This window comes from Boleophthalmus pectinirostris, unplaced genomic scaffold (genome assembly GCF_026225935.1).
Source record: "Boleophthalmus pectinirostris isolate CB_2022bp ecotype Guang Dong unplaced genomic scaffold, ASM2622593v1 HiC_scaffold_5, whole genome shotgun sequence".
Classification (NCBI taxonomy): domain Eukaryota; kingdom Metazoa; phylum Chordata; class Actinopteri; order Gobiiformes; family Gobiidae; genus Boleophthalmus; species Boleophthalmus pectinirostris.
The window spans coordinates 29,029,024-29,052,609 of NW_026571404.1; the positions used below are offsets into that span (position 1 = coordinate 29,029,024).

A 23,586-nucleotide genomic window follows, 5' to 3' on the forward strand; every position below is an offset into this window, starting at 1 on the left:
AACTTCTAAGAAACAGCCATGTGCATAACTATATTTGGGACAAGACCTGATTGTCAAAGGGTTTTTGAGAGCTACGGGCAAGTTAGATTGATTTAAATGCCTGCCTCCTCCTTTCACGGTTTGAAAATCAGATACCTCAGCTTTAATGCTTTTAATAAAGTCCATTACCCTTGACCAAACTCATTCAGTACATTTCTGCTATTCAACATCCTTCACACTGGAGCCATGCCACGTCATTCATAGCAAATACAATCCTTAACCTGATTAAAACAATTTGCTACTGAGTTTACGACAGACAGGCTCACGTCAGTACCACAAGATGTCTAAATCACACCTGCTGAACCTGAGTGACACTTGACATTTGACACTTGGTGTAAGCAAATTTTGGGCCCTGGGTACAAATGACGGGCCACTACACTATATATTGTCTATTGAAAAATGCCCATTACAGACCTGTTTTTTTTATTTACCGTATTTTCCACACTATGGGCGCGCTCTTAAGCCTCCAACCCCATCAAAAAAACGACTGCGTGCCCCACAATCCAGAGAGCCTTATTCACGAATCCACTCAGGTGTCCCAGCACGACTTCAGTAAACTACAAAGCTGCACCACCTGCAGCGCACGCAAACACACACGGACCAGACAGCGACTGAGCAGTGAAAAACACCCGCAGCCACACTCATCACTCCACGCGGACGAGGAATGGAACGGAGGAACAAACTGAAAAAGCGAGAGCAATGTGGCACTTCTAGCCACAACTGAACAACTGAGTCACTGCGAACACGCCGACAATCCAGCGGTCCCAGACAGCACCCTCCCTACACGCCACAACTGAACAAAGCAGAGAGTCACAGTGAATGCGCCAAACAAAGTCCAACTGACCCTGTTGTGTTTCGTTTAAAGTCCGGTGCGGTTTATTTGTGAAAAAAGTTTGAAAATAGACCATTCAATGACAGTGCGCCTTATAATCCAGAGCGCCTAATAGTGCCTAATAGACTCCGTTGTTCTCCTGGGGGACTTCAACGCCCACGTGGGCAACGACAGTGACACTTGGAGAGGGGTGATTGGGAGGAACGGCCTCCCCGATCTGAACCCGAGCGGTGTTCTGTTATTGGACTTCTGTGCTAGTCACAGTTTGTCCATAACAAACACCATGTTCGAGCACAAGGGTGTCCATAAGTGCACGTGGCACCAGGACACCCTAGGCGGAGGTCGATGATCGACTTTGTAGTCGTGTCATCTGATCTCCGGCCGCGTGTCTTGGACACTCGGGTGAAGAGAGGGGCTGAGCTGTCAACTGATCTCCACCTGGTTGTGAGTTGGGTTCGCTGGCGGAGGAGGAAGCCGGAAAGACCTGGTAGGCCCAAGCGTGTAGTGAGAGTCTGTTGGGAACGTCTGGCGGAGCCCTCTGTCAGAGGGACTTTCAACTCGCACCTCCGGGAGGACTTCTCCCGGATTCCGGGGGAGGCTGGAGATATGGAGTCCGAGTGGGCTTCATTCTCGGCCTCTATTGTCGATGCGGCTGCTCGGAGCTGTGGGCGTAAGGTCTGTGGTGCCTGTCGCGGCGGCAATCCCCGAACCCGGTGGTGGACACCGGAAGTAAGGGATGCCGTCAAGCTGAAGAAGGAGTCCTATCGGGCCTTGCTGGCTCGGGGGACTCCTGAAGCAGCTGACGGGTACCGGCGGGCCAAGCGTGCTGCAGCCCGTGCGGTTGCGGAGGCAAAAACTCGGAGCTGGGAGGAGTTCGGGGAGGCCATGGAGAAGGACTATCGGACGGCCTCAAAGAGATTCTGGCAAACCGTCTGGCGCCTCAGGAGGGGGAAGAAGTTCTTCGCCAACACTGTTTACAGTGCGGGGGGAGAGCTGCTGACCTCGACTGGGGACGTTGTCCGGCGGTGGAAGGAATACTTTGAGGATCTCCTCAATCCCACCGTCACGTCTTCCGAGGAGGAGGCCGAGGCTGGGGACTCGGAGGCGGACTCATCCATCACCCTGGCTGAAGTCACTGAGGTGGTTGGAAAGCTCCTTGGTGGCAAGGCTCCGGGATTGGATGAGATCCGTCCTGAGTACCTGAAGTCTCTGGATGTTGTGGGGCTGTCTTGGCTGACACGCCTCTTCAACATCGCGTGGCGGTCGGGGACAGTACCTCTGGACTGGCAAACCGGGGTGGTGGTCCCTCTGTATAAGAAGGGGGACCGGAGGGTGTGTTCCAACTATAGGGGGATCACACTCCTCAGCCTTCCCGGTAAGGTCTATGCCAGGGTACTGGAGAGGAGAATCCGGCCGATAGTCGAACCTCAGATTCCAGGAAGAGCAGTGTGGTTTTCGTCCTGGCCGTGGAACACTGGACCAGCTCTACACTCTCCATAGGGTGCTCGAGGGTTCATGGGAGTTTGCCCAACCAGTCCACATGTGCTTTGTGGACTTGGAGAAGGCATTCGACCGTGTCCCTCGTGGTGTCCTGTGGGGGGTGCTCTGGGAGTATGGGGTCCGGGGCCCTTTGCTAAGGGCTGTCCGGTCCCTGTATGACCGGAGCAGGAGCTGTGTTCGCATTGCAGTAAGTCAGACCTGTTCCCGGTGCATGTTGGACTCCACCAGGGCTGCCCTTTGTCACCGGTTCTGTTCATTGTATTTATGGACAGAATTTCTAGGCGCAGTCAGGGGCCGGAGGGGGTCCGGTTTGGGGACCAGGATCTCATCTCTGCTGTTTGCGGATGATGTTGTCCTGTTGGCTTCATCGAGCCAGGACCTGCAGTGTGCACTGGGGCGGTTTGCAGCCGAGTGTGAAGCGGCCATGGTTCTCGACCGGAAAAAGGTGGCTTGCCCTCTCCGGGTGGGTGGGGAGTCTTTGCCTCAAGTGGGGGAGTTCAAGTATCTCGGGGTCTTGTTCACGAGTGAGGGAAGGACGGAACGGGAGATTGACAGGCGGATCGGTGCAGCTTCGGCAGTGATGCGGTCGCTGTATCGGACCGTTGTGGTGAAGAGGGAGCTGAGTCGAAAGGCGAAGCTCTCGATTTACCGGTCAGTCTTCGTTCCTACTCTCACCTATGGTCATGGTCATGAGCTCTGGGTAGTGACCGAAAGGACGAGATCGCGGATACAAGCGCTCGAAATGAGTTTCCTCCGCAGGGTGGCTGGGCGCTCCCTTAGAGATAGGGTGAGGAGCTCAGTCACACAGGAGGAGCTCGGAGTAGAGCCGCTGCTCCTCCACATCGAGAGGAGCCAGTTGAGGTGGCTCGGGCATCTGTTCCGGATGCCTCCTGGGCGCCTCCCTCGGGAGGTGTTCTGGGCATGTCCCACCGGGAGGAGGCCCCGGGGAAGACCCAGGACACGCTGGAGGGACTATGTCTCTCGGCTGGCCTGGGAACGCCTCGGGGTCCCCCCGGAGGAGCTGGAGGACGTGTCTGGGGTGAAGGAAGTCTGGGAGTCCCTGCTTAGGCTGCTGCCCCCGGCGACCCGGCCCCGGATAAGCGGACGAAAATGGATGGATGGATGGATGGATGGCCTAATAGTGCGGAAAATACTGTATTTATTTATTTTTATTATGGACAATAGAATATAACATTAAACAATGAAATAATAAAGATGAAAACATGACAAAAACATAAAATAATACCTAAAACAAACATAAAACAATAAAGCTCACCACCCTTAAACCACCCCAACACACACACACACAAATAATAATGTGGTGGAGCAGCATAACCATACTGCTAGGCCCCCTTTTATTTTTATATTTAGACCTATTTATAATTTTCTTTTCTTTTTTGTCATTCTTAATAAACACTAATATTTTCACCATCATCATTTCCTTTCATCATCTTTTCACTACAATATTAAAGCATAAACAATCTGACACCCCTGCTTAAGGATTCTGAATTTCCTTATACAACTCCTCCAGGAATCTTCTGTAAATCTTTAACACTGTTGTTGACCACATAAGCTCAAAGGATCAGATTTGACATAGGTCAGGTTCTACGTTTACATCCGTAACACCAAATCAAACCCAGGTCAAAATGTCCACCAAACAATCAATTTTCTTTCCTGTCTGAACCAAGCAACCTCTTAGTCAATGCTCATTTTATTCAAGTACACTGCTGCGGATGTAGAATGCGAAACTATTTCCAATTCATTTTTTCCCCCGTTATATTAAGACTGTGTGAGAGATAGCTAAAAATAGACCTCGCTCCAGTCTTTCTTCCGCGTTTCCTTTTGCGTAACCATCGGGCAGATATGTAAATATTTATCAAATCCACATGTGGAGTTTATACTGTTCTGGTTGGTTACAAATGTTCTTTTCTTTTACTGCAGTCTAATCTAGGAGCGGTGGTCCCAGATAAACAATGTGGCTTTTACTTGTCGTTTCAGCTTGGGAAAAAAAGAAAAGAAACCTTGGGACAAATTAGTTTTAACTCAATCTGACAAGTATTCCAGCCCTGTGTCTGTTCTGAGAAAACTACGTTTCAGTCAAGTGAAAAGACTACGCCAACTCAGAATGTCAGGGTTAGTTCATCAAATTGTAATTGTGGAATAGTGAAAATATTATACTGTTTGCTAGAGACAGATTTCCAGTGATTTGACGATGTTTAACAAGATTATAAAGCTTATCTATGCATTAATATTTAATCTACTGATGCTTTGCAGGGACATCACGTTGGGGGTGTTCTATTATGCATTTCTATTGGTGGAAATGTCACCAGTTTCCATGGTGACACAATGCACACATTAGCAAACAATGACAAAAAGTTTAAAGATTGTCTGAAAAAAATACAACATTTATTTAAACAGCACATTTTCCAGAGCCTGTGATCAACACAAGCATTCATGGTCCTGTTTTGGTGTTTGATATTCAACCAAAAGATGAAAGTGACTAACTGAAAAACTGCACACTAAAACTGTCATTTTAGACATTTTCAGACTTGTTTAAAAGCACAGATCATCTCACCTGTTAGTTTAGTTGGTTGGAACTACTTCTAAGCAAACTGTTCTAAAATGAAGCTCAGATTATAGACTAACTTGAGTAACAGAGCTTCTACCCAGTGTTGGGAATAACTGCATTTAAGTATAACGGTGCTACTAACAGGGATACATTTTTGGTAAGGGAGTAATCCAATTAATTACACTCTCCATCGTTACAATGGCGTTATCGTTACTGGGAAAGCAAAGTGGCACGTTACAGTTGGGATGAAAGAGGCGCCGCGGTGAACAGACACACATCATCAGCAGGAGCGGGGAGAGCTCAGGAGAGAGCAGGGCCAAGATGATTGGCTAAGAAGTTGGGTGGGCTGAGTCTCTGCTTACGCTGCCTTGTTGTTTCTTTCCTGCACACTTCTCGCTAAATGAGACAAACTAAATGAGAATGTGACAATGGCAACGACGAGCCAGGGACATTCAACAGCAGCAAGAATGTGTATGTTAAGTGTAACTGTGCCATGGGAAATTAAATTCTGCCGCGTCAGCCTCAAGTAACTCGAATCTAATGAAGCGCCTCACATCGTCACATGCAAACACACCTCTTGTTGCTGGTCATCCATCCTCGAGCCCCAGTGCAGTTAGTGTGAGCAAGATGGAGACGGAGCCACTGCATTAAAGACAAACTCGATTTTTCAGGCAATAGTACATAACATGAAAAATAACTGGATAATTACTTTGCTGAGTAATTAATTACTTTTACAGCATAGTAACTGACTAACTTTCTTTAAGGGGAAAGTAATTTGTAATGGTAACTCATAACTAGGAATGTAACAATAACCAAAATATCATGATATCATATTGTCAGAGTTCCCACACAATAATATCATGGACCATCACAATATATTGAATTACAAGTCGCTTAAATTAAGAGTCACGGTGCAGCAAAAATAAGAAAGAGGGAACATCATAGACCATAATCCTTTTCAGTGCAGACTGCATGAAGAAATAACAGTTCTAAGCACTTTTAAGTCTTAGTTCTTTGGATTAAGTCTTGTCAAGGCATTTTAAGAGGAAAAAGTAGCGTATTCACAGTTTTGTTAGCCTCCATAAAATATTGCAATAAATATCGTACCGTGAGATGTATATCGTGAAAATATCATACCGAGAGATTTGGATATTGTTACATACCTAATCCTAATTGTGAGCCTCTCCACCATATCATGAGCTTTCCTGTGATATCTCATAAAATATCGTACAGTGAGGTTCATACGGTGACAATATTGTATCGTGAGACTTGGATACCGTTACATACATAATACATTTTTTGAAGTAAAGTGCCCAACACTGCTTCTAACAGAGTAGTGCAAACAGTTTGCGAAGTATTGCAAAGTACGGTGTGTAAATAAAGGGCTATCTTATCTATTTTAAGTTCTAAAACTTGGAACGCCAAAGTAAAGGTACTCAAGAGCATGAAAGGCCTGAGTGTAATGCATAATATTTATCCGTTAAATAATCTTAATCTTAACCTTTCTGAGAGTCCCATATGTTTTCTACTGAAAGTATAAAGAAAGATAATTATGATAATGAACAGAACTTAAATACCAAGGCATTCAATATCATTTCTTTTCATTCCTACATGAACTTCCGCCCCCAGCGCCTTAAGACTTGACTCACAATAGCAGCATAAAGATTACAATGCTAAAACACAATATTGCTAATACGAAGCTAAGTCCCCCATTGGCCTTGTAAAACTAATTAAACCTCTGCAATACAAAAAGAAAGCAGGAATTATTACAAAGGAAATGATTCTGTCCATGTCAACAGCGTTAGAGCTCGATCTTACGCAGCTTTTGTTTTGTAGCAAGTGTAGCAAACCAGCCCGGGCCGGCGAAATTTTGGATTGCGGGGAGGTTGAGGGTGAGATGGTGCCGATTACAGTAATAAAGCGTGGAAAATGAGTAGGAGAGGGGAGGGGGGGATGGTAAGAAATGATAAGAGCTTTGTTTGCCATTGCTGGTTGTGCCCGCTGCTGCTTGATAAACATTGGGCTAGTTTTTATTTAGTGGGCTTGATAAGAGCGCTAATTCACCCAGGCGCCAAACGGAACAAACAGCCCCTGCACATCTGATCGGGTTACAGGAAAGCACAGGACCTCACTGTTTGTATCAATATATGTAGCACTGTGTCTAACAAAGGCTGGGGTTTAATATAGTGTGATAAGCTGAATGCATACACAAAGAAATGTAATAAGCCATGTTATTTTGACTTTTAAATTAAACAAGGAGAAAAAATTTAATACACTGATATTCACAGAGCTTAGGGCGTAGAGTTATTTTGTCAAGCAAGGCTCATTGTGGATTCAGTGCCACAGTTGGCGCAGCGGTGAAAACAAGTGGAAATCAAGTATTTTATTTTATTTATTTATTTTGTTATCGAAGTGTGAGGTTAGGTAAATTTATTTGCCATTTGTAGTTTAAAAAAAAGAAAACACTTTGAAGGAACATGTGCAAAATGCTTAAAGTGCACAATGAGGCATTAAAGGTGCACTATACAACTTTTCTAGTGGACGGTCCGCCATTTACTTGTCTCCATGGAGATGTCACTGCTTTGCCTGGAATTTTCCATGGTATGACTTTAAACCAAGGGTCACCAACCTTTTTGAAAGTTCATGGGTACTGAGTCATACGAAGGGTTACCAGTTTAATATGCTCTTCTGAAATAATAGATTTGCTCAGTTTGCTTTTAGTTATACATTATTAATAACAATAATTAATGATAATCATTTATGTGAAGACACTGCTCACGTTAATCATTTCTCACAATAATTATGAACAATGACAGCAAGGTGGGACACAGATATCAATATTCAGCGCTTTAACTTTATTAATCTCAGTAATTGTTAAGTGTTTAAGTATAGTGTTAGCAGGTATCATCATTGCTTCTCTTTACATGCACATCAGTATCCTGGTTATAAATGCACTATTCCGTTTCCCTGACATAATCTTACAAATGCGTAAGTGCAAAAATTTTATATTTAATAAACCAGGAAAAATACAACAACCAAGTGCTCCTTTAGCATAGGAAGCTTGGGAGGTTCCTAACCAGCGGTATCCCTCAATCCACTGCACAGATCAAACCCAACATTTCCAAACACCATTGAACAAGTTCTACACTGCAGCAGATTCTTAATTAAAATCTTCTGCATAAAAAAACTCAACTTTACAACATATAAACCATAACCACTATAGAGCCACATCAGCCTGTTTGAGATTATAAAGTATTTAATGCAGTTTTGCACACATTTGTTTGCATTTTACACAAACGAAACTTAAAATCACATGGCTGATTTGCACAAACTGTAAGTGTTAAAAAAAAAAAACAGCTGTAGATGTAAATGTAGCAATTACTCATTACGGATGTTTCTATTGCTCAAAAACAACTCTCAGGCAACTCTCCATAGATCTGAATTATCTGAATTGTGAATTGTTTAAACCTATCTAGCAAGAAAGAAACAATTTATACCATGGAATGTCTAGACAAAGTAATAACATTCCCATGGAGACAAGCAAGTGGCAGAAGCTCCACTAGAAATGTTATGCAGTGCACCTACAAAACAACCACATAAACAAACAACAGACAATCATTCCAGACGACATATGACACTGTGAAATAAACAAGATACAAAGATTAAGGAGCTAAAATATCAAGGTGCTACATCAAAGTTCAGAGTGAATTGTTCAAACTTATAACAGCTTGTGTGATGAAGCTGTTACCATGGTGAGAGGTTTTACATTTAATGGAGCCATATGTTCTTCCAGAGGGGAAAAGCTCAGACATGTCTCTGTCAGGATGGCCAGAGGGGTCGTGTATGATCTGAAGGGCTCAGATTAAAGAGCCTCGAGGACAGGCAGATCACACTTACGTTTTTTTTGACTGAGCAGACCATCTTATTTAAAGGATTATGTTTTGGTTGGGGGTCCATCATCTGCTTATTTCAATGGATATGTCATAGCCCTGGCTGGAATGATCCACAGTATGATTATAAACATCTCTACCTGACATTCATTCAATTATAGGTGGTTTTATAGCTCAAAAATACATAGAAAAATGGGTATTCTGATTGTGAGCTGCCTCTCCACAGATCTGACCAGTAACTTTGTCTGTGATGTTTCACAGTATAGTATTAAGCTTTTCTATCTTCATGGAGACCAAACCAGACCAAGCAATAACATTTCCATGGAGAAAAGCATTTGACGGACCATCCACCAGAAAAGTCTCACAGTGCACCTTTAAAGCTTGCCTCTTTTTGGCTGTAATGGTGCCAAACCACACGGTGATAGAGCCAACCAGAAGGCTTTCAGTGGTGCGGTGATAAAAGTTCAGCAGGATCTTTTTACTCCTTGTGAAAGAGACGCTGCCGAGCCTTCTTTAACAGGTGCACTTTGGTTGGGGGTCCGTCACCTGATTGTTTCTATAGATATGTCATTGCTCTCCCTGGAATGTTCTAGCTTGATTCATCAGTCGGCACCACTTCGTAGAAACTGTCTGACCTCACAGCATTAGGATTCGTTCGCTCGACAGTAGGCGGGTACTTTTTTCATTCTAGGAATTTTCCACAGTACGACATTAAATAGCTCTACCTTACATTTATTTAATTACAGGTTATTTTATAGCTCAAAAACAGACATTCTGATTGTGAGTGGGCTTTTACCATTTATCTGTTACCGGCCTCTACCTTGTTTTTTGTCAATATTTTCTAATGACATTAATTTCGAACATTTATTTTAAGGTTCAACATTATCCATACAACTGTACAACTCACCCTTATCTAATAGATAAACTGTCCTTACGACCTCTTGAATATAGCTAAGATATTTGTATTATTATATTTGTATATTTTATACTTACTTGTTCATGTACATTTATGTAATTATGCCTTATTCTACACCAGTCTCTTGCTATTTTTGCCACTTATTTAGAATTTATTATTAACATTCAGATTCTTACCCTTTGTTATTATAATATAATGTGATGTGTGAGCTACTGTGCCCCATAATTTCCCTTGTGGTTCAATAAAGTTTGTCTAATGCCAGTTAACTCCATTGGGTGTAAAGCTCTCCATCTGATCCACAGAGAAACCACACTCCCCTTCCCTTCCCCTCCCCTTTAAAGCCACAGATTTTCATCTGCGCATACTTTAATATAACTCACAAAAGCCTATCTATTATTGATCTGAAAGCAAGCCTGATGCACACATATTATATGCTGTCCCAGAGCTTTCAACACTGTCTTCAAGGCCACAAAAGAATGAATTATGGATAAAGATACTATGTGCCAATTTGAACATATGCGTTCTTTTCTTTTCCGTACAGTGTGCCTACGTTCCATGATCTACAAGAGGACATTCTCAGCAAAATGGTGGACATCCTTGAAGAGGTAAGTGTTTGGTTTGTAAGTACAGGGAGCCACTAAGACATGTCTCAGTGCATCCTTTTCACTGGCACAAATAGAATGTTTGAGAAAGTAGAAAAAGCAAGAAGAAGGTATAAGAGCGGTGCAAAAATCAAGGCAAGATGATGCTAGCAGCAAAAAGTCAGATGCAGAAAAGAAATACGAGGAATAAAAAGAAAACATGTCTCTGTGGAAATGTTATTGTTTCACAGTATGGCATTAACATGATAACATTATAACATCTATGATATAATGTTTCCTCGTCTAAAACATACCTAGAGTTGTGTTGTGTTTCATTTACACATGATTAATATACAAACCTTGCATATTTAGGCAGAATTTTTGCTCTGTTCCATCTTATGATGTCATGAAGTGCTTAGTTTTCAAGATAACAGCAACCTTTTGTTCAGTAGAAATGAGCAACGCCAGGGCTGAAATAAAGGAGTATGGAGTTTAAAAACACAGTAGACCACTTTCTGTATTACCACATGACATCAAAACATCACATGACAAGTTTTTTTTTCTGTTTGAAAGATGAACTCATTCTAAATATGCAGGATTTCTGTGTTAAACATGTGTGAATGAAACAAAACATAACTCCAGGTATGTTTCTGAGGAAGAAACAAAATTTTAACCAGTGTTTCCTGCAGCACTTTATAGTTAAGGCGGCCTTGACAACAAGTGGCCCCCGCCTTGACTACCCCACCCCTCACCTTTTTGACAGCACCGCCTTGCCTAACCAATTTTCTGTGGGAAACACTGCTAACACATATCATAAATCCATAGGTCCTGACTCAGGTTTATAACGCACACTGGCTTGTCGACATGTATGTATAATTATTATTACACAACGTTTGACCAGTGTCTTCGGAGTGACGCACAACAGATGTGAATCATGTGGTGTTAGCTCCGTGTGGTGTTCAGGGTACAATACAGCTACAATCCTGGCTTAGGCGCAGTCACAATACATGCACCTGGCAAATGTCAAAGCATCCTTTTGTGGAAAGATCCTTCGGACTAGAAATAGCAAGCTTTGTCTCCAAGTAGGTAGAAAAATAATGCAATGTTCTACAATCTTTTGAAGCAGAGGAAATAAATATGGGAGATTATGTCTTTGCCAAAATGGTTGGGTATGCTTAAATGGATGAGCATGTGCAAAAATAAGGTTAATGTTGAAATTGAAGTTAAAAACAAACAAACAAACAAAAAAAGTCAAGTTAAAGGTGCACTGCGCAACTTTTCTAGTAGAGGGTCTGCTACCTACTTCTTCATGGAGATATTACTGCTTTTCCTGGAATGTTCCATAGTATGACTTTAAACATTTCCATCCAGCATTTACTCATTCGGCTGTTTCTATGGCTTGTTAAGTTAATGTAGCGTAGTGCCTGTCTCCCTCGTGATAAATAGGTTTAATCTATACTGTGGATTAGTCTAGATAAAGCAATAACATTTCCATGGAAACAAGAAGGTGCACTGTGTAACTTTTCTAAATGATCTCTCTGCCCCAAATTAAGTCCTACCTCAAAACCCACCATTTTAGATTAGATTATCTTAACGCTGTATATTGTTTTTTAGTTGTACTGGTGTTGTTTTTACTGTGTTTATGCCTTGTTAAGTCACCTTGAGTGTTAGAAAAGCACTTATAAATAAAATGTCTTATTAGTATTTTCTGGTGGAGGGTCTCTCATCTGCTGGTTTACATGTAGATGTTATTGCTATGCCTGGAATGTTCCACAGTATGACATTAAACATATCTATTTACATGGAAACAAACAAGGCGTGACTACTAGGCCAAGATACAAGTCAGATCTGTAAACCGGGAATTGCACTGACAGTAAGAATACATTTGTTCCAAGGCATCTTTCTCAGGAATAATAATGAGAGATAATTACATTTAATGCCATAGTGAGGAACATTCCAAGCAAAGCAATAACATCTCATTGTAGTGGACCCCCACTAGAAAGTTGACAGTTGACAATGACAATACACTAAAACAAAAGTATTTCCTCTGATGGTCTTATGCCACATTTGCTACCACATATGGTGCAAAAAGCCTGTAGCGTCTCAAATGTCCATAGCTAGCTCCTTGTCTCCATGGATGTGGGAAAAACAAACAGCTCATTTCACAAAATCCAACAGTCCCTTACTTGTGCCCTTTGAACTGCACTTCTTAGCTGATTAAAATTACATGATATGATGTTAAAAACTGAGCTCAGAACACAAAACATTTCCAAAAACTGCTCAGTGTATGAGCCACGTAGCCACAAGAGCAGCCAACCACTCTGTTGAACAAAATAAAAAATAAAATAAAATAAAAGAACATAACATAAGTGGAAATATATTATTAGAATTTGAAAATATGAGAGAAAATTATGGTTGATCAACATATACAAGTAGAATCTGGAAAAAGGAACACATTTGAAATAGAAGGACATTTGCCAACAGTGTCTTAATATAAAGTCACCCTCTTAAGAAAACACTACTATTTGCTTTGCACCGTCTTTGTCATTGAGAAAGCAGTGTCACTGTGGATATTTCCTTTCATATTACATAACCTAACCTTGAGATATAGTCAATACAAGTCAACACTGGCCTATATGGTATGCAGTGTATGTTTGACCGGGCATTCCTCTTGTATAGGAGTGTGTCCCTGAATAGGATTAAGGTATACAAAAACATACCGCTGTGTGGACGCAATGTTCTAACTCAATTAGAAATCTATGAATCCTTTCAGTTTAAATGGGGAATGTTAATTTATCCATCAGGATCCTTAGACTTATTCAAAACCAAGGTCACCTTAGATGCCAGGAAAGAAGACGATGAAAGTTCTATATCTGCTGAAGGAAAGGGAGACTGTATTGAAAAGCCTATAGATAGATAAATGGATATATGTCTAGATGGATAGATGGATAGTCGGATAGATGGATGAATGGATACTTTATTGATCCCAAGGAATTCACTGTTCGGCAAAAAAGAAACAAACACAGCAACCTAGAAAGGACAGTTCAAGGTGCACTGTGCATTTTTTCTAGTAGAGGGTCACCTGCTTGTCTCCATGGAGATGTTGTTGCTTTCTCTGGAATGTTTCAGTATGGCATTAAATCTATCTATTTAGCATTTTCTCAGTAACATCGGTTTTTATTGACTTAAAAACTTTACTGCCTTAATGCCATACTGTGGAACATTCCAGGCAACATCTCCATGAAGAAGCAGGAGACGAGTCCTCCACCAGAAAAGTTACACAGTGTACCTTTAAAGCTAGCAGTCCATCCTCTTGCATTTATCAGCTAAACAACTTTCAGAGAAAAGTGTTATCTAAAAATGTGTTACCCACAAATCTGACAGTATATAAATATTTAATGATATGTATTTTTGTTGCACTTGTTTGAAAGACTGCAAGACTAGAGTAGAGGTTCCTGTCACGTTACTTTTAATTATAAACACTAATTTTACTCTCCAAAACCACAACCAGGCCCCTCATGATAGTTACTGTATTGACTCATCGTTCAATACCTGACAGATGGAACAATCTGTATCTGCTATTGATTTTTTGGGGGTCAATATTTATCATTGGTACTTTTTCTTTGGACGGGTGGAAAACCTTTTATTATTTCTCTGTTATTTTCAAACTAAGTACTAATGTGTCTCGTTCTGCTGTGTTATTGTAGCTCAAATTTGCTTACAATATTTCACATTTACACTAGCGCTTTTGGAGTTAAGGGTTATTGTGTCAGTGGCATAAATTATTTTCAGTATTATTGTTTATTGTCTAAATTTCCTTCAGCAATATATTCAAATTTATTATGGTGACAGGTCTAACTACAACTGTTAATTTTTTGATACATCGCCCACTTTTAAGTAGGAGTAAAATTCTGATCTGATACTGGTATCATGTATTGCCGCTGATACTGAAAAATTTGCTGGATCGGACATCGGCTTCCAAATATCAATTCAGTTGATATCCTGCACTGTAAACCCAAATTAGTAATCATTACTAAAACCGCGCGTGGTAAGTGATTGCACTGGGATGTCTAGTTTTTACAATATCAAAAACTAAACAAATCAAGCTCTGTTTACATAAAATCTTCTGTCCAAGATAACCCATTACTAAAGAACTTAAGTTTCTAAAACGAATGTTTACAAGTAATTAACTAACCATTACTTGTGTATTACAGTAATCATTACTTATTTTTATCAGTATGTATTTCTGATATTTATGAGTATTTATTGAATATGTTTATTAATTATAATAATTACATGCAAATTATACATCATATTATTTTTTTAATAATTGACATAAAATGACAATTTTTTTCTCACAAATTTATTGCAAAAATAGTGCAATAATAACATGCTTAAACCTGAATAAACTGCAGTCTTCTGTTTGTTCCCTGTAACAGCATTTGCTTTTGGGTTTTACATTTCACAATTCAAACAAGGGGTTATAAGGGTCATCAGCTTGTCCATAACAATTTCACCCTGAATGATGATTTTCAGGCTTGCTGGGTGAAGATCTGGTGTTGGAAGAGAGACACCTTCAGATTTACTAACAAGATCCCAATGTCCATTTGGCGAAAGGATTCATCACCATCCTAAAGAAAAACAAAAACATTAATGCCAGAAACATAACCATTAGTGAATGAAATTACTGAACTAGAACAGACTCAATAAGAATGACAAAACATAAATTGTATGAAATTCAATTTATGCTGACATGATAACTGATAAATGTTCAAACAAATATTTGAAAATCAATAATAATCTGACTTTAAGATAAATAATATTCATGGAATGGCTGAAGCTCGTAATGTATAGACTACTTGTCAGTTTTGGCATATTCAAATTATACAATAAATGTCACATTCTAAAAGTTTCACATTACAAACAAAATGTACACTTACAAAGCTAGATTTGAAGAATTCGGTTGGGACTGTCTCCGAGTAAGTAAGGAAGACCTCTTAGTGTGACTGTCCTTTTTTCAGTAGAATCCAGTGACTGTAAGACAGAAAATGGATACTGTATGATAAATTACAAGAAATATACAGAGACGCAAACACTTTTGTAAATATACATTTAAGCATTAACATGAACTATGTATTTTAATAAAAATGAATTATCTTTTTATCCATTTTAGATTAACTATGTTATGAACTTATGCTTTTACTGCACATGTATTTTTATCCGGGTTACAAAAGTTTTACCTGTATTTGCTGCAAAAGCTGTGCCAACTGTCACCCACGTTGCCCCTCTTAGCTTTAAAACTTTCAATAAAATGGGTAGTGTGGTTATCAAGGGTAGAATAAAATTCCTGGTGCAGGTCTTTTCCCACAATCCTTTTGAATTCCAGACAAATCTAAAAAAAAATAAATAAATAAAAAAGAAAGAAATTAGTGTTCTGTAGTGTCTGAGGTAGTAACTTCTCTTATCACAGCTGAACTCACAGTATTTACAGCTCCACAGCATGTTGGGTAGTCACCTGTAAAACAGAAAATATGTTTTAGTGTTTAATTCCAACCAAAGCTTTTATGCAATTTTGTGGTGATAATCTAAAAACTTGAACTCCAAACTCTCCATTTGCACCCACGATTTTAGATTTTAGAACAATCATATAGCAAACAACGAAAACGAGTCTCGATTAAAAAAAAGGCGCGGTGCACACGGTGTACGTGAGACGACACGGCGCCCGTGAGGAGTTCTATGGGTCCATGCGTCGTTAAACCGCCACCCGCCCGAATTTGATTAAAATAGTATTTTTCGTCGCGTCATCCGCCCGAGCCGCGGTTTAGCCGCGGAGTCCGCCCTCCGCGCATCTCTACCGGGCCGGTAAAGATGCCGGTAGTACCGGCTCAGACACCGTTAACTGTTAACATTAGCTGTTCTCTGTTAGCGGCTAACATGATAGCGAGCGCATCGTGACCACAAGTGAACTTCACTTTAGCCTTATTTGGCTGTAAGCGTCAACCAATGTCACCAACTATTCAGTCTCACGGGAACATAAACCATATTTATTCACTTACCATATGATGATAAAGCAGACTGACGCTGAATTGCAGCCAACAGTCCGAGCAGAAGTCAAATGTGGTTTGGTGCAGTTTGGGAGTGTTCAGGTGCCAAGCCCCTCCCTTCACCGGTAAAAACATACAAGTGTGAGCCGTCTCCACTCAGAGCCATTAGTACAGCAAATACTAGTTTAAAATAGTTTACAATTCACACTTTGTTTAGTAATGGTCCCGCCTTTTGCAAAATATTAAAAAGATTAGTAATATTAGCATGGCTTAATATGTAAAAGAAAATTTGGGTTTACAGTGTGGTTGGACAGATACAATGATGTAATAAGATAATTTCCTGGTTGTAGTTGGCCCAGAAAGTGTCAGAATGATTGAACTTTTATTTATACAAAGTTGTTCTGTAGTAATTTATGAGATAAATAACAGCTACACAACAGTAAGATCAGCGGGGTATTGACAGATGCTTACAACTATAGTGTCAGAATCAGAACTGAAAAAGCTGGAATGGTCCCTAAGCAAAATGCAAAATGCTTCCTGAGTATCCTTACAAGGAGCTCTGTCCCGCTGTGATAGTGGAGTGACCTTTGCTGCTCTTCTGTTCTTTTTCTCCAACAGACGACTTACGAAGAGGGAGAGTACATCATCCGACAGGGGGCCAGAGGAGACACCTTCTTTATCTTCACCAAAGGAAAGGTGAGTCTGTCAACAAAATAATCCCCCACCATCCGTCAGAATAAACTACCTATTTTCCCCCCATAATGTTACAAATATTGCATTGTTCATCGTGTTTCAATGGGGGCTGCTTGGGTAAAAATAAGGCTTTACAGTCATACAAGTGCAATTCTCTAATAATGAATGTTCAAATTTGCTATTTAAAATGCGCATTACAGATTTTATGATTCTCTAATTTTGATTTAATTTGTTGTAAGTACAAATTATAGTTTTATCCAAATCGAGAAGCAGTTTCACAAGAAAAGTAGAAAAATATGTGGAAAATTAAACATATCAATGGCATCGTGTTAGAATTTTGTCCAAGTTTGACAAAATTTTTACACAAGAAACACATTTTTTTTCTCATACTTTAAACATGATTTCAACAAAATAAAGGTGTTTTCTTATATTTCAATTTGTCAGATTATAATTTCTGTGTATTTTAAAGGGAGTTTTGTTAGGGAACAGTTATGGAATTCCCACAATTTCCAACTAGGAAATAAAATTTTAAAAGAAAAAAATGGCTAAATTGGGAAATCGAGTGTGAATGTTCTTCCAAGTATCTTAACTGTGTTTTAAGATGAGTAGTCTGACCCATCATAAGTGCTTAAAGTCCATTTTCCAACAGTATTCAGTCACTCTTTAACTGCACTCTACTGGACTGAAGCGTGGTTAGTCTACCAAATCACACATTCACACTAACTGCTTCCACAAACACGATGGGCTATGAGTCTTGTCTTAGCAGGAACCAAAATGTCAATTGTGTGGATGATTGTCTCTGCACAACTGTGAAAAACAAAAATAAAGTGCAAACTAAAATATAAAATACACATACACAAGCCTCACAACAGTAGCTTTGTTTTTATGCAGACTAAAATATGAATATTATCTGATCTGGACCTTTAAGATTTATATTGCATGAAAAACACAAGTTAGAAGGACCATGATCACAAAGAAATGAGATGATTTTGCTGTTAAAATATCTTATAACATGTCTTAATGTGCATGTAATCGCAGCCGGTTACAACTTGTTTACCGTGCATTTATCCGCAAACAGATTCTACGTAGAGAGGTGTGGAAAAGGATGTAGCTCTGGCATCAGTATTCTTGAGAAGAGGAATCAAGCAGCGTTCATGTCACCTCTTTACAGTGGGACAAGGACGGCTTTTGTTTCTTCTTTTTATCTTTCTGGTCATAAAGGCATTCTAGACTTGGACTTAGACAAACGTTATTGATCCACACGGGAAATGATTTGGTGTTACAGAAAGTAAAACTTACAAAATCAATAAAATCACCCTACCAAACAGTACACACTCAGAATCTCAACCCAGGATGATGAAAAAATTATTGCATAAAAATATTTGACCTTATTTTGTTCCATTTTTCCGTTTTGTATTCTAAAAAACCAAGAATGCTTGAAGAAAATCATAGGTCTCTTGTGAGCACAATGGGAATAAATTGTGTTTTCTTTGGCTCTCAGTGTTCAAATGCTATAATCATGTCTTCCTTCTAGACACTAATTTGTACAAATACAGCGGTCACAAAGCAGATAGGTTGTGCTCTTTGGACATGCTTCAGTGCGTTATAAGTGGGTTGATTTTCAAATTATTTAATCATATTTTTATTATCTTTTTTATTCCTTAATCTAAATGTATTATGTGCGTATCTCTTTCTTCAGATGTCCGTGCCGGAAAATTAGGGCAAATGTTCCATGAGCAAAGTGGGGTTTTTTTTGTAGTTTTTAAAAAAAATCTCTTTCTCTTGCTGCTGAACTGAGATGCAGCTTAGAGTAAATGAGCCATTGGATTTCAAAGTGACCAAGTGCCCAGGGCAATCTGTGTGTGTTATACGGTATTGGATGAAGTACTCGGTTTTGTTACTTAAGTAAAAGTACAGACAGATGCAAAGAGTTGCTCAAGTAAAAATATGATAGGAAAAAAATACACTTAAGTAAAAGTATTTAAGTACTTGTTTTAAAAGGTACTTAAAGAGTAAAAAGTAAAAGTATTTCACACAGATTTTGGTAAAGTGTTGTTCAAATGTTAAATGTGGTGATATTGATTAAAATGATGCAGTGTTACCAGTGTCAATACAAATCAATCAATCAATCAGTCTAATTTTACTACGTATTTTGTTTATTTATGTGTCATTACTGAAAGCCAAAGCTTGAATTCAAAAGTAAATATAGTGAAGTTAAAGTAAAAACTATCAACTTTAAAATTTAGTAATGTGTAAGTGTAGATACCTAATTTGTTTTTAAGTATAGTACATTACTACTTCCACCACTGGTATTATGGGCCCAATTGAGAATCTCATTCATTTAAATGTAGAACTCAAAAAAAAACTAAAATATTATTAAGTATGCTGATTTTTGTCAAATGGCCAGTGACCGTGTGCGCCGACAATCCAGCCTTCTCTGTATGGCTTGAAAACAGCTTTTTGTGTAACTTTTTTGTTGCTGAGTCGCCCTTGGCAGCTTCCTCAATAAAGTCAATAGTACTTAATCGTTTGACACAAGTGGAACTCAAAAGCCTGATTCTATTCAAATGTTATGTAACCGCAGCAACAGCAAGGCCAAGACTCAATACTGACGTCAGGAAGAAAACGGTGGACATTTTTCAGTTGCTATTTAAATGAGCAGGAATCAATTACACGTCGGTCAATATTTTGTAGTGGGAAGTTATTTGCAACACGTACATATATGCAACACATATAATAACCTCTTTAATAAACCCTCTGCAGCTGTGTTCATCCGTAGTTTTTATAAATAATCATAGAAAGTACTTATTTGAGTCTCTACATCTTGAATATTACCGTAAAACAATGAAGATATATGGAAGTATGTAGCAAATAAAGAGATATTTAACTTATTTTCTTTTATACATAATTCCATGTGTCTTACTTCATATATTTGATGTCTTCTGAATGTATATTAAATTGTAGAAAGGAATGATCATGACAGACCTATTTACCATATGAGTATTTTTACATCATCTCAAGCAAAGTGGAGATCATTCCATTTCATATATTTTGTCTTTAAATGAGCCAGCAGGACATGTGGGGTGCAGAGATACATCCATTAGTGGACTTGAAGGCAGTGGCACACACACACCCACATATACACACCTGATCTTTGGAGTTTTGCCCCAGCTGTTTTCACACGCTCGGCTCGGTGTCCAGCTCACCCACAGCACCGTTTTCTTTAGGACTTCTGGCCCTTCTGGCTGCACGCCACAGACTACAGATCAGACCCTTTTCATACCTGCCACCTGAGACCTGCGCAACCAGTACCAGGGGTGAAGAGAAGAATGTCTGCTAAAGGGAAATATATTTAACACAGACACAGTGGGGAAAAAGAAAAAAAACGGAACTTTGCTTTAAAGGGCCCATATTATACCATTTTCTGATGTATGTTATAATTAGGACCTGACCGATATGGATTTTTTTGCAGCTGATATGATACCGAAAAAATCTGAATATATTTAGAGATGTAAAAATTAACTATAAATCTTCCATTAATTATAAAACTTAGATCTGGCTCTACTGGATTGTATATTGGGTTTATTTAGGCTACATTTATTGTTATTCTGCCTTTTTACAGTCATATTTAAAGACAGGTCAGCATAAGGGCATGGCATTTTTGCATGACATTCTAGCCAGTAAAGAAAGTAAGTAAAGTATCGCTATCAGCCTTAAGTGGTAAATGTGTGCGAGCTGTGGTAATTAATTATGTGTAAATGCAGATCATTCGCATCTCTATTCACAGATCATTTACATATCAATGCTGGTCCAGTAACATGTGTATAGTCACTTTACAGTAGGCCAATGGAAGAGAAAACAGGCCTGTTTATGTGTGGGAGCTACAGCTAACAACTAAGAGCTAAACAATGAGAAAGAACCAAAAGTAGCTCCAAAACCGACACATTTGCAACACTCACACAGACATCACAAGTCTTCACAAATAAGTGTCCTTTCAATCCTGACTCAAAACAATCATCCGTAAATTTAATATAATCCAGCATGTTAACAGCAGCTGCATGTGTAAACAAGTGCATGTGAGTGACGTGAGTCTTGGGGTATATTCAAGGGCAATACGGCTCTCGGGACACAGAGAAATTACTCCGCAGGCGCCACGTTTGGACATTTATCTGTATGTACATTGGATAGAGAATCTAAGCTTTATAACGAGGTATAACATGCCCACATGGACTATTACCCCATATCGGCAAGATGTAGGCCGATAGCCGATATGTCTCCAAGTGCCTATACCAATATAATGGTCGGGCCCTAGTTATAATTTATAAATAATTACAGACATACCTGGGGTGGTGTTTTATTTCATTCACACATGTTTAACACACAAATCCTGCATATTTAGGCTGAGTTATTCTCCCAAACTAAAATCACTCTATTGCACCTTGAGAGGTAAGGTGGTAATACAGGAAGTGCTCCACTGTGTTTTTAAAGTCACCTTCACTAGAATAATTTAGATGATTTCAACCTTCCGACTGCCAGTCTCTACTTAACTAAACATAAACTGTAGCAGCTGGAATAGAGCCTTTTGAGAGTTGAAGAAGTAGACAGACTAATATTAAATTGATTCTCAAGCATGTGAATGATCAAAACACAACTCCAGAGATGTTTTTGATCACGTAACATGATAACATGGCTTAAAGCTCACAAGTCAATTTTGATTTGTGACTGGCAACTGGCAACAAAAAAACAAAAAAACACCTGCAAATAAACCCTTAAAATGCATCTAATAATATTAAACTAGGGCATTTTATTTTTAACGTTATAGCACATGCACAATCAGTTAAAAGTCTTACAATTTACTCTAATGATCTCTTGCTTGGAACAAACCTGTGCTATGTTTGAGTGGTGTGTGGATCCTGCTGGAGAGACAGACCTCCATCACTCAAACGTCACTGGGCTAATGAAGTGGGCTCTGCTGCCTGGATGCCTGTTCACTCACGGGGAAGACACCTGTTCCAGCGGGGATGGGAGGAGAGGCACAGTCCGTCACAGCATATGCTTTCCCAGTGTCTCTATAAGCTTTGGGAAATTGCTAGTTTATGAAGACGTACACAGCAATTTGAGGGAAAGATGGAGTGGTGCTAAGACTGGAAGGCCTTAGCTCCTGGTATGTATGTGAATATATAAATGTACCAGGGATGTCAAATTATAAGGTTAATTAACAGTAGTGATTGTTCAAGTTACAATGTAATCGTAAAAATATAACTGTGAAAATTTTAGAAGCGAAATAAAACATCCAATATTACTTGAAATGGATTCTTGTGAGCTTCAAGCCATGTTATAATATTGTAACCTCATCAAAAACATACCTGGAGTTAATATTTTATTTCATTCACACATTTATTATTAGTCTATCTACGTCTCCAAAGCTCAAAGTCCTCTGTTCCACCTTGTGATGTCATGAAGCGATTTTTCAAGTTAACAGCTACTTTTCACTTTTTATTCCAGGTCAGAAACAATCCAAATGATTCTGGTGAAGGTGTTTGGAGTTTAAAAGCAGTGAAGCATTTCCTGTATTACTGCATCACATCACAAAGTGGAGAAGAATGTTTTCTGTTTAAGAGAAATACTTGAAGGGTTTGTGTGGTAAATGCACACATTAGCAAACACTGGGACAAAAGTTTTAAAACAGTCTGAAAACCAAAGAAAAAATGGATTTAAACAACACATTTTCACAAGCCGTTCATGGTCCTGTTTAGGTGTTTGATTTTCAGCAGAAAGGTGAGAGTGACTAACTGCAAAACTGTTGGCTAATGCTAGATTTTAACTGTTATTTTATGTGTGAAAAATTGTTCAACAGGACAAAACAGTTCATCTGCTGTAGTTCCAACTAAGTCAGCTCTTTCAGGTCAGATTGTGTTTAAAGTCTAATAGAGCTTCTGACAGAGTAGTGCCTTCAGTTAGCATCACACCCCCATGACATTGATACGTTTTTTGGTACATAATCTCTTGTTTGTTTTCCTTTTCCAGGCTGACGTGACCAGGTTTGAGCGGGTGGGTGGAGAAGCAGTGTACGTCCGTAGCCTGGCCAGAGGAGACTGGTTTGGAGAAAAAATATTCCAAGGGTGAGTTGCCTCGGGTACTGTCAACTACGGTTCAAATCTCATGGCCGTTATTCTACTGTGCTCCAACCTCACCTGCTCTCAGTTTTTTTTTTGCCTTCTGTACTAATCTTCTTTCAATTACTTGCATCTAATTCGCTTGTCAATCAGGGATTCTATTTTTTACCTTTGTGCTGGTTGGTGGTTGGGGTCATAATGAAAAAGGACGAGGAGTACACTTCGTAATACAGCACAGGAAGACATGTCTCAATAAGAGAAAAATGAATTACACTGAAAAACAGAAACACTTTAGCCACAAAAATGAACTGTGTTTTGTTTTTTGTTTATAATGTCTTTAATGTATTTCACCAAGGCTACTGCTACTTTCATTCATGTTGTCCTTGTGCTGTTTTTTTTTTTTTTT

At 39.4% G+C, this 23,586-nt stretch overlaps 1 protein-coding gene and 1 long non-coding RNA gene across 2 annotated transcripts in view; one reads left to right on the plus strand and one right to left on the minus strand.

The window, feature by feature from the left end:
* LOC110157105 (cGMP-dependent protein kinase 1-like) overlaps window positions 1-23,586 on the plus strand; it is a 227,508-nt gene that overhangs the window by 172,591 nt on the left and 31,331 nt on the right. The window contains exons 5-7 of the mRNA XM_020921370.2: window positions 10,288-10,351; window positions 16,990-17,067; window positions 23,092-23,186. Of these exons, the coding sequence (XP_020777029.2) occupies window positions 10,288-10,351; window positions 16,990-17,067; window positions 23,092-23,186 (237 nt within the window). The remainder of the gene's footprint in view (window positions 1-10,287; window positions 10,352-16,989; window positions 17,068-23,091; window positions 23,187-23,586) is intronic.
* On the minus strand, window positions 15,292-16,154 carry LOC129411549 (uncharacterized). Its single transcript, XR_008633353.1, has 3 exons — window positions 15,808-16,154; window positions 15,568-15,719; window positions 15,292-15,361 (listed from the first exon to the last, which is right to left on the minus strand). It is a non-coding gene; the product is annotated as an uncharacterized LOC129411549 (long non-coding RNA).